The sequence below is a fragment of the Pogoniulus pusillus genome, chromosome 42 (genome assembly GCF_015220805.1).
Source record: "Pogoniulus pusillus isolate bPogPus1 chromosome 42, bPogPus1.pri, whole genome shotgun sequence".
NCBI lineage: Eukaryota > Metazoa > Chordata > Aves > Piciformes > Lybiidae > Pogoniulus > Pogoniulus pusillus.
Genome location: NC_087305.1, coordinates 4,531,057 through 4,547,101, shown reverse-complemented (window position 1 = coordinate 4,547,101; position 16,045 = coordinate 4,531,057). Strand labels below are relative to the sequence as shown.

General features: G+C 56.0%; 2 protein-coding genes across 2 annotated transcripts in view; both read left to right on the top strand.

Annotated features, from left to right (window-relative positions):
- Nucleotides 1-3,863, top strand: part of ADAM28 (ADAM metallopeptidase domain 28) — a 33,554-nt gene extending 29,691 nt beyond the window's left edge. Inside the window, exons 20-24 of the mRNA XM_064175511.1 lie at nt 763-862; nt 1,128-1,193; nt 2,043-2,120; nt 3,076-3,144; nt 3,831-3,863. Of these exons, the coding sequence (XP_064031581.1) occupies nt 763-862; nt 1,128-1,193; nt 2,043-2,120; nt 3,076-3,144; nt 3,831-3,863 (346 nt within the window). The remainder of the gene's footprint in view (nt 1-762; nt 863-1,127; nt 1,194-2,042; nt 2,121-3,075; nt 3,145-3,830) is intronic.
- Nucleotides 1-16,045, top strand: part of SNRPG (small nuclear ribonucleoprotein polypeptide G) — a 322,953-nt gene that overhangs the window by 158,291 nt on the left and 148,617 nt on the right. The window lies entirely within an intron of this gene.

Here is a 16,045-nt window from a genome sequence, read left to right as displayed (position 1 = left end):
AAGAGAAATAATAGAATGGAGAAAGGGAAGGAGAAAGAAAGGGAAGGAGAAAGAAAGGGAAGGAGGAAGGCAGAAAGAAAGGGAAGGAGCAAGGGAAGGAGGAAGAAAGAGAGTGGGAAAGGAAAGGAAGGAGAAAGGAGAGATAAAGAAATGGAGAGAGGGAAGGAGGAAGAAAGAAAGGGGAGAAATGAGAGGGAGAAAAAATAGGAGAGAGAAGTGGATGGAAAAAGAAAGGGAAGGGGAAAGGAAGGGAAGGGAAAGAGAGAGGAGGGAGGAAGGAAAAGAGAAAGGAGGGAGATAGGGAGAGAAGGGAGGAGGGAGAAAGAAAGGGAGGAAAGGACAGAGGAAAAGGGGAAGGAGAATGAAAGGGAGGGGGAAATGAAGGGAAGGAGAAAGAATTGGAGGGAGAAAGAAAGGAAGAGAGGGAGAAAGAAAGAGAAGGAGAAAGTGAGGGAGGGAGGAGTGGCAGGAGAAAGGGAGGAAAGGGCAGAGAAAGAAAGGGAGGGAGAAAGAATAAGAAGGAGAAAGAAAGGGAGGGGGAAAGGAGGGGAAGGAGAAAGAATAAGAAGGAGAAAGAAAGGCAGAGGGAAAGGAGGGGAAGGAGAAAGAGGGAGAAAGAAAGAGAGGGGGAAAGGAAGGGAGAGCAAAAGGAAAGGCCCTGTCTGTGGCACACAGCAGCTGGGCTAGGGCAGGCACTCCACCTCTGCAGGGCATTTAACCTCAGCCAGGCAGGAGTCACTCTTATTTGTGGTGTTTGCACAGCTGCCAGACCAGGAGGGGACCTGGAGCCTCAAACCAAGTCTTTGTGGACCAAGAGCAAAGACACAGAGAGCAGCCTGTCCTGGCAGCCCCTGCCCAGAAGGTAAGAGCAGGGAGGCACTGGCTCAGCTCTGGTCCCCCTGGCACTGTGAGCAAGGGCTGGAAACACCCAAACCCATCAGGCAGAGTGTGCTGCACTTCCAGGAGGGTTTCCAACCACTGCTCTGTGGCTGAGGGGATGGTGCTGGGAATCCCAGCATGGAGAGGGAGTGGTGCAAGCAGGTTGAGGCTCTGGCCCTGGGAAAGGGCATGCAGAGGCAATGCAGCAGAGGAGGGCTCCATCCAACTTACCTGTTCCCTGCTTTCAGGTCACTGATAAGAAACTTCTCCTCCCCATACCTCCACCACAGGAGACCAAACCACAGCTCCAGAGTGTGAGTACTTGGAGAGGATTTCTTTGCCTTCATGCCAGCTGTGGGGACAGCAGCACAGAGGTGGAGGCTCAGAGTGATGACCTGGTCCTGAGGGTTGAGATCCAGACACAGCCCTGAGTGATGCCTCAGGGCCAGGCAGCAGAGAGCATCCCTGCTCCTGAAGCCAACCTGTCCTTAAGCCCTAGGGCTGCAGCTGATGGGGGGGACATGGGGTGATGGGGGTCAGACTGAAAGAGGCAGAGATTTAGCTGGAGAGAAGGGAGCAATTCTTGCCAGTGAGGGTGGGGAGACACTGGAAGAGGCTGCCCTGGGATCTGATGGAGGCCACATCCCTGGAGCCATCCAAGATCAGACTGGATCAAAGGATGTCAGGGGTTGGAAGGGACCCAAAGAGCTCATCCAGTCCAAGCCCCCTGCCACAGCAGGACCACACAATCCAGCTCAGGGCACACAGCAACACATCCAGACAGGCCTGGGAAAGCTCCAGAGAAGGAGTCCCTGGGGCAGCCTGATCCAGTTGGAGATGTCCCTGCTGATTGCAGGTGGAGGTGGGGAGGGGACTGGATGACCTTCAGAGGTCCCTTCCAGCCCAAACCATTCTCTGATCTTAGGATGGGACCTGCCCCAACCCTGGAAATAGCCAAGATGAGGTTGTGGGGGACACTGAGCAACCTGCTCTAGCTGGGAGTGTCCCTGCTGCCTGCTGGGGGGTTGGATTGGATGAGCTTGAGAGGTCCCTTCCACCCCAAACCATTTGATGACTGTAGGAAGCCTGCAGGTTGCCATGGGAACATGACTATCCCAGCACGTCTACAGGGTCAGTGTGGTTCACATCCTCTTCTTTTCCAGCCCATTACAAGGCCAAAAGTTCCTCCACCTCCTGTCCCTTCTACCAAGCCAACTTCATCTCACACAGTACAGATTTGTGTAAGTACCTCCCTGAAACTTCTCACATCCACCTTGCAAATGGCTACCAGATGCCAGAGCTGCACTGAGGGGTAGCTGAGACCCCATCCCTGGAGATACTCAAGCTCAGGTTTGATAAGGCTCTGAGCACCCTGATCTAATGGGCTGCAGCAGCAGCAGTGTGGCCAGCAGGGCCAGGGAGGGGATTCTCCCCCTCTGCTCTGCTCTGCTCAGACCCCACCTGGAGTCCTGCATCCAGCTCTGGAGCCCCTGGGACAAGAGGGCTGTGGAGATGCTGGAGAGTGTCCAGAGCAGGGTCAGGAGGATGCTGAGAGGCTGCAGCAGCTCTGCTGTGAGCACAGCCTGAAAGAGTTGGGGCTGTGCAGGCTGCAGCAGAGGAGGCTCCCAGGGGACCTTCTTGTGGCCTTGCAGCATCTGAAGGGGGCTCCAAAAAAGCTGGGGAGGGACTTTTGAGGCTGTGAGGGAGTGGCAGGAGTGGGGGGGATGGAGCAAAGCTGGAGGTGGGGAGAGTGAGGCTGGAGGGGAGGAGGAAGTTGTTGAGCAGGAGAGTGGTGAGAGCCTGGCAGGGGCTGCCCAGGGAGGGGGTTGAGGCCCCATGGCTGGAGGTGTTTGAGGCCAGGCTGGCTGAGGCTGTGTGCAGCCTGCTCTAGGGTAGGGTGTCCCTGGGCATGGCAGGGGGTGGCACTGCCTGCTCCTTGTGCTCCCTTCCAACCCTGCCTGGTTCTATGATTGAGGAGACCTCAGTGGTCTTCTGGAAGGAGTCTGAACTCCACACACACTCACACACCCCAATGCCTTTGGTCTGTTGTGTCCTCTTGCATATGGACAGGTTGATTAAGTCACCTTTAGCTTTTCCTCTCTGAGGTCACTCCAGCAGCAGCTGAGGGCTGCAGAGGTTCTGCAGCTGCCCACATGGGGAAGCCTCCCGGCACTGAAAGCACTTCTTTTGTTACAGATCCCAGAGAGGAAACCTGCACAGCTCCCAGTCCCCAAGGGCAAACCTCCACCCCCACCCCCACCCAAGGTAAGGCACTCCACAGAGCACAGCCTGTGTCTGGAAGGGACCTTCAAGGAGATGCTGAGAGGGCTGCAGCAGCTCTGCTCTGAGCACAGGCTGAGAGAGCTGGGGCTGTGCAGGCTGCAGAGGAGAAGGCTTCCAGGAGGACCTTAGAGCTGCCTGGCAGGGTCTGAAGGGGGCTGCAGGAGGGCTGGGGAGGGACTGTTGAGAAGGGCTTGGAATGGCAGGAGGAGGAGGAATGGGTTTGGAGTGGCAGAGGGGAGATTGAAAGTGGCTGTGAGGAAGAAGTTGTTTGCAGTGAGGGTGGTGAGAGACTGGCACAGGTTGAGGGTGCTGTGACCCTGGCACAGGTTGAGGGTGGTGAGACCCTGGCACAGGTTTGCCTAGGGAGGTTGTGGAGCACAGAAGCACCCAATGTGATCTTTGATCACATTGGGTGCTTCTGTGCTCCACAACCTCCCTGGAGGGTGTTCAGCACCAGGCTGCATGAGACCTTGAGCAACCTGTTCTAGCAGGAGCTGGAACTGGCTGAGCTTTGAGCTCCCTTCCAACCTAACCCATTCTATGACTCAGGAGCACCTTCAAGCCAGCACTGCAAGGTGCTCAGCGAGGTGAAAGAAGCTCTTTTGGGGATGCAACTCCTTGGATGGGCACCAGGCAGGTTGTGATTTAACCTTTGCTTTCTCATGTAGGCTTTGGCCCCTCCAGCTAACCCCAGAGTGTGAAGGATCTGAAGCAAGAGTGATGGAGGTACTTGGAATCTTCAGGGACCTTTTGTTTGTCCCTTGGCTCCTCCACCTTTGGCAAAGCACCCAAGAGACTCTTCCTGTCCTCCTCCAAACAGCTACAAAGGACTGACAGCTGCTTTGAAGGGACCAAAAATGAGTTTCAAACAGGTTGGATGAAGCCTTCAGCAACTTGGTCCAGCAGGAGATGTCCCTGCCCAGGGCAGGGGGGTTGGAACTGGATGAGCTTCAAGGTCCCTTCCAATCCAACCTGTTCTATGAACTCTTTGGAGATGACATCAAGCTTCTATCCAAAAGGAAAGGAAGCAGAATTGCTGCTGGCACTGAGGTGTAAGCTGGAAGTTATGGAAGCTGCTCCATGCATCCTCACTCTTAGGCCACCACCAAAGGCTGTGGCTGCACTTGGGATGTCCTAGGACTGCACTGCTGTTCTGGGGACAGAGCTGAGACCATCAGGGAAGTTTGGGAGCTGGAAAAGAGAAGTTTGGCTCTGGGTGTTTGGGAGCTGCAAAAGGGAAGTTTGGCTCTGGGTGTTTGGAGCTGCAGAAGGGAAGTTTGGCTCTGGGTGTTTGGAGCTGCAGAAGGGAATTTGGCTCTGGGTGTTTGGAGCTGCAGAAGGGAAGTTTGGCTCTGGGTGTTTGGAGCTGCAGAAGGGAAGTTTGGCTCTGGGTGTTTGGAGCTGCAAAAGGGAAGTTTGGCTCTGGGTGTTTGGAGATGCAAAAGGGAAGTTTGGATCTGGGTGTTTGGGGCTGCAGAAGGGAAGTTTGGCTCTGGGTGTTTGGGGCTGCAGAAGGGAAGTTTGGCTCTGGGTGTTTGGGGCTGCAGAAGGGAAGTTTGGCTCTGGGTGTTTGGGAGCTGCAGAAGGGAAGTTTGGCTCTGGGTGTTTGGAGATGCAAAAGGGAAGTTTGGCTCTGGGTGTTTGGGAGCTGCAGAAGGGAAGTTTGGCTCTGGGTGTTTGGAGATGCAAAAGGGAAGTTTGGATCTGGGTGTTTGGGGCTGCAGAAGGGAAGTTTGGCTCTGGGTGTTTGGGGCTGCAGAAGGGAAGTTTGGCTCTGGGTGTTTGGGAGCTGCCTCCTGCCTGGGGCTGTTCAAGGGCAGCTTGGATGAGACCTTGAGACACTGAGTCTCGTTGAGAGATGTCCATGGGCATGGCAGGAGGTTGGCACAGATGATCTCTGAGGTCCCTCCCAACCTGAGCCATTCTCCTGGACACTGTGGTCCTGTGTGATCTCCTCTGGGTGATCCTGCTCTAGCAGGGGGTTGGTCCCTCTCAACCTCCCCCTTCTGTGAAACACAGACCTACAGCAGCTTGTGGTGCACAGCTCTGCCCGGGCCAGCATCTCTGGTGCCAGCAGGTGCCAGCCCCGTGGTGGAGCACAGGTGGAGTCCTCTACAGAGGCTTCCCCGCAGGGACCAGCTCCTGCTGCGCGATGCAAACCTGACACCTGCTGTCCAAAGGCTCCAACTGCAGGAGCAGCCTGAACCCGACAGCGCTGAGACCCAGAGAGGCATGGAAGAGAGCTCCGAGCTCAGCCCTGCCCAACCAACCAGACCATGGCACTCAGTGCCCCAGCCAGCCTTGGCTGCAACACCTCCAGCCATGGGCACTGCACCACCTCCCTGGGCAGCCCATGCCAGTGCCAATCACTCTCTCTGACAACAACTTCCTCCTCACCTCCAGCCTCAACCTGCCCTGCCACAGCTTGAGGCTGTGTCCTCTTGTTCAAACCCCTCCAAAGCCAACAACCTGCAGGAAATCTTCACTCCTCTAATTGCCAACAACCTGCAGGACTTCCTTCCTTCCTTCCTTCCTTCCTTCCTTCCTTCCTTCCTTCCTTCCTTCCTTCCTTCCTTCCTTCCTTCCTTCCTTCCTCCCTCCCTTCCTTCTTTCCTCCCTTCCTCCCTCTCTTCTTTCCTCCCTTCCTTCCTCCCTCTCTTCCTTCTTTCCTCCCTTCCTCCTTCTCTTCTTTCCTCCCTTCCTTCCTCCCTCCCTCCCTCTCTCCCTCCCTTTTCTCCCTTCCTTCCTTCCTTCCTTCCTTCCTTCCTTCCTTCCTTCCTTCCTTCCTTCCTTCCTTCCTTCCTTCCTTCCTTCCTTCCTTCCTTCCTTCCTTCCTTCCTTCCTTCCTTCCTCCCTCCCTCCCTCCCTCCCTCCCTCCCTTCCATCCCTTCCAGGGATGCTGCTACCAAGAAAGAGGAACCCTTTAGCTCCTCGCACCTCCCAAACCAAACCTCGCTGCCAAGAGGACTCTCTCCGGGGGTGGTGCCGCAAACACATCGCGCTCTGGGAGCATCCCAGCAGGCAGAGTCCCTCAGCAGCTCCTGGCCGTGCAGATTCAACTCCAGCCATCAGAGGGCAATGGGACACGGAGAAGAAGCTCCTCTCGCCTGCTATCGGCTGACTGCTATCACCTCGGACCGATCGATTCGGAACTGACTGCATCCTCTGCCCTTGGCTTATGGACTGGGGAGGCATTAACAAGGACGCCGGCAGCCAGGAGGACGAGTGGGGAGTCTGGAGCACATCCAGCTCGTCAGACACAGAGGCACCAGACAGCTAATAAATAGGCTCAACCCAACCCTTCAAACATGACACCGTGGCCAGAACATGCTCTAAAGCCCCCAGGCAGCCCTCATTGATTCAGGTTTTACTGAGCAGAGCACCGAAGGGCTGTTGGCTTTTCTTCCCCTGCCAGCCTTCAGCAGGATGAATAATCAATGTCACTGCTGGCATGAAGAGAAGCATTTCCTTCCCCTCCTTGGCTTCCTCCTGCCAGCACATCTCCAGAGTGCTGCATAAATCATATGAATCATTGATTGGTTTAGGTTGGAAGGGACCTCAAAGGTCATCTAGTTCCAAACCCCCCCTCTATAGGCAGGGACAGCTCCCACCACCCTAGGACAGAAGCCACTAAAAGGCTGCAGGCTGAGTCTCACTGAGTGGGAAGCAGCCAGAACTGATGGAAGCACTGAAGATCAGTTCTACCTTCTCCTACCTTCTGTTGGAGGGGAGCAGAGCCCTGCAGAGGGACCTGGGCAGGCTGCGTGGGTGGGCAGAGGCCAAGGGGATGAGATTGGACAAGGCCAAGGGCAGGTTCTGCACTTTGGCCACAACAACCCCAAGCAGCTACAGGCTGGGGCCAGAGTGGCTGAGAGCAGCCAGGAGGAAAGGGACCTGGGGGTGCTGATAGAGAGTAGCTAAAGATGAGGCAGCAGTGCCCAGGTGGGCAGCAGAGCCAATGGCATCCTAGGCTGGCTGAGGAGCAGTGTGGGCAGCAGGACAAGGGAGCTGCTTCTGCCCCTGTGCTCAGCACTGCTCAGGCCACCCCTGCAGTGCTGTGTCCAGGTCTGGGCTCCTCCATTGCAGAGAGATGCTGAGGTGCTGGAAGGTGCCCAGAGCAGGGCAGCAAGGCTGGGGAGGGGCCTGGAGCACAGCCCTGTGAGGAGAGGCTGAGGGAGCTGGGGGGGTGCAGCCTGCAGCAGAGGAGGCTCAGGGTTGACCTCATTGCTGTCTACATCTACCTGAAGGGAGGATGTAGCCAGGTGGGGTTGGGCTCTTCTCCCAGGCAACCAGCAACAGAAGAAGGGGCCAGAGGCTGAAGCTGTGTCAGGGCAGGTTGAGGCTGGAGGTGAGGAGGAAGTTGTTGTCAGAGAGAGTGATTGGCACTGGAATGGGCTGCCCAGGGAGGTGGTGGAGGCACTGTCCCTGCAGGTGTTCAAGCAAAGTCTGGATGAGGCACTGAGTGCCATGGTCTGGTTGACTGGATAGGGCTGGGTGCTAGGCTGGGCTGGATGATCCTGGAGCTCTCTTCCAACCTGGCTGATTCTGTGATTCTATGATTCTATGAATCCACCAGCTTGGAAGAGACCTCCAGGATCATCCAGTCCTGGAGGCACACTCTGAGTGCTCAGGTACACAAAAGGTCACAGGGTCACAGCCACAGGCAGGCTGGCAAAGCCTCTCAGGGTCACCAAGCCCAACCTAGAGCCCTTCTCTGCCAGAGTCACCTTTAAGCATAGCCCCAAGCACCACATCCAAAGTCACCCCCGGGCTGGGTGACTCCAGCACCTCCCTGGGCAGCTCATGCCAGTCCCTGACCACTCTCTCCATCAAAAACCTTTCCCTCATGCCCAGACTAAACCTCCCCAGCCTCAGCTTGAGGCCATTCCCCTTTGTTCTGTCTCCACTCACCTGTGAGCAGAGCCCAGCAGCAGCCTCTGCACAATGCCCCTTCAGGTAGCTGCAGGCAGCAATGAGCTTTGCCCTCAGCCTCCTCTTCCTCACACTGCCCATCCCTCACTTGTTCCTCATCAGATTCATTCCCCAGGCCCTTCTTTGCCCTGCTCTGGACCTGCTCCAGCACCTCCACACCTCTCTTGCATAGCAATGGCCAAAACTGAACACAACACTCGAGCTGTGGCCTCACCAGAGCCGAGTCCAAGGGCACAATCATCCCCTCCCTGCTGGCCACAGCACCTTTCATACAAGCCAGGATGCCATTGGCCTTCCTGGCCACCTGGGCACACTGCTGGCTCCTCTTCATCTGCCTGGGCACACTGCTGGCTCCTCCTCAGCTGCCCATCTGTTACAACCCCCAAATCCCTCCCTGCCAAGCAGCTCTCCAGCCCCACTGCCCCGAGCCTGTGGTGCTGTTTGGGGGTCTCTCTTTTACATCTCTCCACACAAGGAGACAGAAGTGAGCTGCTCTCTGCCAGGAATTCTCTCTCTCCATGTCCTTAAGTGCACTGCAGTAATGCACTTTCCATGTTCCCTTCCCCAGCCAGCAGTGAGAGCTGTGTCCCTGAGTCCCAGCAGCAGCTGCCTCCTGTCAGAGTGCTGCAGTGGATTGGCTAAACACCTGCCAGAAGTGAGCTTGGCCTCCCCAAAAAACATCTTTACCACCCATCCCCGTCCTGTGGTGAGGCTTCAGAACAGCAGAGAAACCCCAGGAGAGTGTCCAAGGGAGGAGAAGACAGTGCCAGTGCAGGCTGGCAGCCAAGGAGCTGGAACAGGACAGGAGTCTCTCCCCCCAGAGACACCAACTCCAAGCTTTGCTGCAGGCAAACTGAGCCCAAGCCCTCCCCACCCCCTGCTCACGACACCTTCCCTCCAGACAGGCAGCAGAGGACAGCAAGAAGGGTCCCACTGATGCTGATGCTGCTCAGGATGCTTTGTGCCAGCTTTCAAGGCCACCACAGAGCTTCTCTGCCCCTCTGGCGGTGCCCTGGGACTGGCTCTCGTGCCAGCTGCAGGCTCCTTGGCACGCAGCAGCTGCCACCAAGGCTTGGCTTTTCAGAAGGGTTTAGCATCTTCCACACCCAGCTCACTCACCTGGAAACTCAGTGCCTGCCTTGTGCTCCTCACACTTCAGCTCTGCACGTTCAGAATAAGGACAGCAGCTCCTCTGCCCTGGCCCCATCTGCCTCAGCCCTGGCAGCTGCAGTGTCCTCGCTTGCCCCCCAGGGCTGCAGAGAGGATGCCCAAGTCCTGAGCTGGGCCCACTGTGACCAGTTCCCAAACTCCCATCCTGGCTGCACCTTTCTGGGTCCTTTCTCCTCTCCTCTCCTCTCCTCTCCTCTCCTCTCCTCTCCTCTCCTCTCCTCTCCTCTCCTCTCCTCTCCTCTCCTCTCCTGGTGCATTTATTGCAGCCCACACCAAGGGCCCTGTGGTGTGACCTTTCCTAGGCTCTAACAGCACAAACCATAGAATCAGGCAGGGTTGGAAGGGACCACAAGGAGCAGCCAGTCCCAACCCCCCTGCCATGCCCAGGGACACCCTACCCTAGAGCAGGCTGCACACAGCCTCAGCCAGCCTGGCCTCAAACAACACCTCCAGGGATGAGGCTTCCATCACCTCTCTGGGCAGCTCCTGCCAGGCTCTCACCACCCTCCTGCTGAACAACTTCTTCCTAACCTTCACCACCACGAATACTGACCCCCCCCTGCTGCCCTCAGCTCTCTCAGCACTCAGCCTGGTGATGCTGCTCTCTGCTGGCTCTGATCTTTCTTTGTAGAAGAGAATTGTGGAAAAGACCTTTGGGATCCTCCAGTCCAACCCTGCTCTGCCTCCACCAAGGCTGGGGCTAAAGCATGGCCCTCAGCACCACAGCTCTGCAGCTTGCAAACACCTCCAACGATGGAGATGCAAACACCTCCCTGGGCAGCCTGTGCCAGGCTTTGAGGGAGGAGGGGAGAGGGGAGAAGAAGGGGAAGGGAGAAGAAGGGAGGAGAAGGGAAGAGACAGGAGAAGAAAGGGAGAAGAAGGAAGGAGAAGGGAGAAGGGACAGAGCAGAGAGGGGAGAGGAGAGAGGGAAGAAAGGAGAAGGCAGAAGGGAGAACAGAGAAGGGAGAAGGGAGAAGATGGGAGAAGGGAGAAGATGGGAGGAGAAGGGAGAATGGAGAAAGGAGAAGGGAGGAGATGGAAGAAGAGAGGTGACAAGGGGAGAAGGGAGGAGAAGGGAGAAGGGAGAAGGGAGGAGATGGGAGAAGGGCCAGATCAGAAAGGGGAGAGGAGAGAGGAGAGAGGGAAGAAGGGAGAAGGGAAAAAGGAGAAGGGAGAAGGAGAAGAAGGGAGAAGGGAGAAGGGAGAAGGGAGAAAGAGAAGTGAGAAGGACAGAGCAGAGTGGGCAGAAGGGAGAGGGGAGAGGAGAGAGGGAGGAAGGGTGGTGTGACCCTGGGCCTGCCTCATCCAGCAATCACCAGACCTCCTCCTCCTCCTCCTCCTCCTGGGCAGCTGCAGTGTGGTGTGAATTTTTCATGCTGGACTCAGCTGCCTGCTGCAGGCATGGAGCTGGGAGGGAAAACAAACCTGAAATATTAATCACCCACTGCAGAGTGCAGGCAGGAACAGAGCCACAGCTGAGGACAGGGAACCTCAGATGGCCCAAGGAGCTGCTCCCTCCCTGCCCAAAAGCCAGGAGAGGACCTGGGAAGGATTTGTTGCTGGATCTCAGCTTTTGGGGTGTTCAGCAGCTGCTCTGTGGGGTTCAGCAGCTGCTCTGTGGGGTTCAGCAGCTGGTTCCACACCAGGAACATGGCTTGGGGTAGCTGAACATCCCAGACTGTCATCCTTGGCCATCCCCTGGCACTGCTATGCAAGAGAGGTGTGGAGGTGCTGGAGCAGGTCCAGAGGAGGGCAAAGAAGGGCCTGGGGAATTAATCTGATGAGGAGCAAGTGAGGGATGGGCAGTGTGAGGAAGAGGAGGCTGAGGGCAGAGCTCATTGCTGCCTGCAGCTACCTGAAGGGGAATTGTGCAGAGGCTGCTGCTGGGCTCTGCTCACAGGTGAGTGGAGACACAACAAAGGGGAATGGCCTCAAGCTGAGGCTGGGGAGGTTTAGTCTGGGCATGAGGGAAAGGTTTTTGATGGAGAGAGTGGTCAGGGACTGGCATAAGCTGCCCAGGGAGGTGCTGGAGTCCCCAAGCCTGGATGTGTTTCAGGGTGGTTTGGATGTGGTGCTTAAGGAGATGGTTTAAGATGACTCTTAGGGTTAGAGGTTGGGCTTGGTGAGCAGAGAATCATAGAATGGTTTAGGTTGGAAGGGAGCTCAAAGCTCAGCCAGTTCCAGCTCCCCTGCCATAGGCAGGGACACCTCCTGCTAGAACAGGTCACTCAAGGTCTCATGCAGCCTGGTGCTGAGCACCTCCAGGGAGGTTGTGGAGCACAGAAGCACAGAATGTGATCAAAGACCACAGAGAGAGCAGAGCCAAGGGGCAGAATCCCCTCCCCTGCCCTGTGCCCACACTGCTCTGGCTGCAGCCCAGCACAGGGTTGTGTCTGGGCTGCACTCACACTGCAGGCTCCTGCTGAGCTTTGCATCAACATCCTCCTCTGAGAGAATCTTAGAACCATAGAACCAGGCAGGGTTGGAAGGGAGCACAAGGAGCAGGCAGTGCCAACCCCTGCCATGCCCAGGGACACCCTACCCTAGAGCAGGCTGCACACAGCCTCAGCCAGCCTGGCCTCAAACACCTCCAGCCATGGGGCCTCAACCACCTCCCTGGGCAGCCCCTGCCAGGCTCTCACCACTCTCCTGCTCAACAACTTCCTCCTCACCTCCAGCCTCACTCTCCCCACCTCCACCTTTGCTCCATCCCCCCCACTCCTGCCACTCCCTCACAGCCTCAGAAGTCCCTCTCCAGCTTTTTTGGAGCCCCCTTCAGATGCTGGCAGGTCACAAAAAGCAACACCTTGACTCTGGGAGGAAGAACTGCCGAGCTGAGCATCCACCTGGTGTTGTGTTCACCTGCAGCAGAGGACCAGAGGCTGCTTTTCGGTCAGGTCAGCTCTTTGGAGAAGTGCTGAGCTGCACAGCAGCAGTGCTGTGACCTCTCCAGCCACCAAGGTGCTGCCCAGGGTGCCAATTTAGGGGGTAATGATCTGTGACATCCTGAACAAGGCATCAGCAGCGTTGCCTTGGCTGGGCCAAGAGAATTGATGGCTTCACTGTGGAGCTGGTCCAGAAGTGATTGAAGGCAGTGGGGAAAGCAGCACTGAATTTTTTGGTTGGGATCCGACAGCAAAGCTGAACAGTCCTGGGATTGAGGAGATGCTCCAGCAATAAGGATTTGCACCAGGGAGGGGTGAAAAGAGGATTCATGAGCCTGGGATTGAGGAGGTTGATCCAGCACAAAGGATTTGCACCAGGGAGAGGTGAAAAGAGGATTCATGAGCCTGGGATTGAGGAAGTTGATCCAGCACAAAGGATCTGCACCAGGGAGAGGTGAAAAGAGGATTCACAGTCCTGGAGTGAGAAGGTTGAAGGTTGCTCCAACAAAAAAGAGTTTACAGCAGGGAGAGCTGAAGAGAGGTTTCACAGTCCTGGGGTTGAGGAGGTTGCTCCAGCACAAAGGATTTGCACCAGGGAGAGGTGAAAAGAGGATTCATGATCCTGGGACTGAGGAGGTTGTCCCTGATTTGCACCAGGGAGAGCTGAAGAGAGGTTTCACAGTCCTGGGGTTGAGGAGGATGATCAAACAAAAAGGGTTTACAGCAGGGAGAGCTGAAGAGAGGTCTCAGAGGCAGCCTCACATCTCTCTCTTGGCAGAGGTTCCAGATTCCACAATCCCAACCCATCAGTCAGAGCAGGAAGGAAAAGGCTCCAGACAGATGGCTGAGGAAGAAAAGGGTTGCCAGTGGAGATGGAGTCTCAGTCCTCGAAGGAAGCTGTAGCCAAAAATACTCCAAAGCTCAGGACACTCCCAGAGAGATGCTAAATTCAGGAGGAGAGGAACCTCTGCAAGGCTGTGCCTGAGGATAAGGAGGGATCAGTTCACTGCAAAGGGCTCCTTAACCTCCTGAAGCATTTGAGTGCCACACATAGAATGGGCTGGGTTGGAAGGGACCTCCACCCCCCTCTGCACTCAGCAGGGACATCCTCAGCTAGATCAGGTTGCTCAGAGCCTTCTCAAGCCTGACCCCCTGGTCCTGTCCCTGCAGGAATTGATCCCTCTGCAGCCTTCTTGCAGCCCCTTTCAGGTCCTGGCAGGCTGCTATTAGGTCTCCCTGGAGCTTTCTCTTCTCCAGGCTGGACAACTCCATCCCAATCACCTCCCTGGGCAACCTGTTCCAGTGCTCCACCACCCTCATGCTGCAGAACCTGACCCTCACATCCAATCCAAACCTCCTTTTCTCTCACTTCCAACCATTCCTCAGGTCCTGTCCCTGCAGGAATTGATCCCTCTGCAGCCTTCTTGCAGCCCCCCTCAGGTCCTAGCAGGCTGCTATTAGGTCTCCCTGGAGCCTTCTCCAGGCTGGACAACTCCATCCCAACCATCTCCCTGGGCAACCTGTTCCAATGCTCCACCACCCTCATGCTGCAGAACCTGCTCCTCACATCCACCTCCTTTTCCCTCACTTCAAACCATTGCCCCTGGTCGTGTCCCTGCAGGAAGCAATCCCTCTGCAGCCTTGTTACAGCCCCCTTCAGGTCCTGGCAGGCTGCTATTAGGTCTCCCTGGAGCCTTCTCTTCTCCAGGCTGGACAGCTCCAGCTCGCTCAGCCTGTCCCCTAGCACGTTGCCAGCACTATGGCAGAGCTGCTGCCACTCAAGAGAGCAAGGACATTCCATATCAGCCAGGATTTGCCATGCACTGCTTTGTCTGACATGATAGGATGAGAGGAAATGGCCTCAAGTCACTCCAGGAGAGGTTCAGGTTGGACATGAGAAGGAGCTTGCTCCCTGCTGACTGAGCAAGCCTTCAGCACCCCCCAGGGTGGTTTTCCTTCCACAGAATCACAGAAGTTCTTAGATGGCAAAAGACCTTCAAGGCCCTCGAGTCCAATCATTGGTTTCACACTGACAAGTCCTTGACTCAACCAAATCCCTCAGCACAACCTCTGAGCACTCTGAATCACTGAGCCAGGAGGATGCTCAGAGGCTGCAGCAGCTCTGCTGTGAGCACAGCCTGAAAGAGTTGGGGCTGTGCAGGCTGCAGCAGAGGAGGCTCCCAGGGGACCTTCTTGTGGCCTTGCAGCATCTGAAGTGGGCTCCAAAAAAGCTGGGGAGGGACTTTTGAGGCTGTGAGGGAGTGGCAGGAGTGGGGGGGATGGAGCAAAGGTGGCGGTGGGGAGAGTGAGGCTGGAGGTGAGGAGGAAGTTGTTGAGCAGGAGAGTGGTGAGAGGCTGGAATGGGTTGCCCAGGGAGGGGGTTGAGGCCCCATGGCTGGAGGTGTTTGAGGCCAGGCTGGCTGAGGCTGTGTGCAGCCTGCTCTAGGGTAGGGTGTCCTTAGGCATGGCAGGGGGTTGGCACTGCCTGCTCCTTGTGGTCCCTTCCAACCCTGCCTGGTTCTGTGATTCTATGGTTGGAAAACACCACCAGGGTCATCCAGTCCAACCTTCATCCCAGCATCCTTCATCACCAGCCCACAGCCTCCAGCACCACATCCACTCTCCTCTCAAACACCTCCAGGGCAGCCTGTGCCAGTGCCTGACCACCTGCTCAGGGAAGAATTCCCTCCCAACATCCAACCTAAACCTCTCCTGACACAACTTGAGGCCATCTCCTCTTGTCCTAGCAGTAGTAACTGGGGAGCAGAGACCAGCTCCAGCCTCACTGCAACCTCCTTTTAGGTACTTGTAGAGGGCAATAAGGTCCCCTCTCAGCCTCCTCTTCTCCAGACTAACCAACCCCAGCTCCCTCAGCTGCCCCTCATAGCTCATGTTTGCCAGACCTCTCCCCAGCCTCATCACCCTTCTCTGCAGCTGCTCCAGCACCTCAATGTCCCTTCTTGGCACCCCTGGAGGGAGAGTGAGAGGAGTGGGGGGAGGATTTGAAGGCAATTTTGTCCTTCCTTTATGCAGGGGAAAGAAAGAACCCCGAAGGTGACCTCCAGCCTTGCACCTCCGATGTTAACCTGAGTACCTGCTTTATTTTCAGGAGGGCTGACTCTGCAGAAAGCTTTGTTGGAACACTCCCAGAGGGTATTGCTGGGACAGCTGAAATGTCCTGCTGCCAAGATAAGTAATTAAGGAAAACTAACAGAAGAAGGGGGAGGGAGGAAGGAAAGAAAGAAAGAAAGAATAAGGGGAGGGAGTGGAAAACAGCATCAAAGAATTTCATGTCAAGGTTGAAAACCTACAGGCTGGCTGAAAGGGGAGCAGGCTGCAACGACTTCCTTCAGAGGATTTATGGCTCTTGGATTTCAGAGGGGAGGGTGATGGATGGAGGAGCACAAGAGATGAATGCAGCAGCCTGGAGTTTGGGTTGTCCTCATAATGTTTGTTTGGCTTTAGGCATTAATCCAAAGCTGCTGCACACAGAACTGCTGGGCACAGAAGGTGCTGGGCACAGAAGGTGCTGGGCACAGAAAGTGCTGAAAACAGAAGCTGCTGCACACAGAAGCTGCTGCACACAGAAGATGCTCAACACAGATGCTGCTGCACACAGAACCTGCTGCACACAGAAGCTGCTGCACACAGAAGCTGCTGCACACAGAAGATGCTGCACACAGAACCTGCTGCACACAGATGCTGCTGCACACAGATGCTGCTGCACACAGAAGCTGCTGCACACAGATGCTGCTGCACACAGATGCTGCTGCACACAGAAGCTGCTGCACACAGAAGATGCTGCACACAGAAGATGCTGCACACAGAACCTGCTGCACACAGAAGCTGCTGCACACAGAAGATGCTGCACACAGAAGATGCTGCACACAGAACCT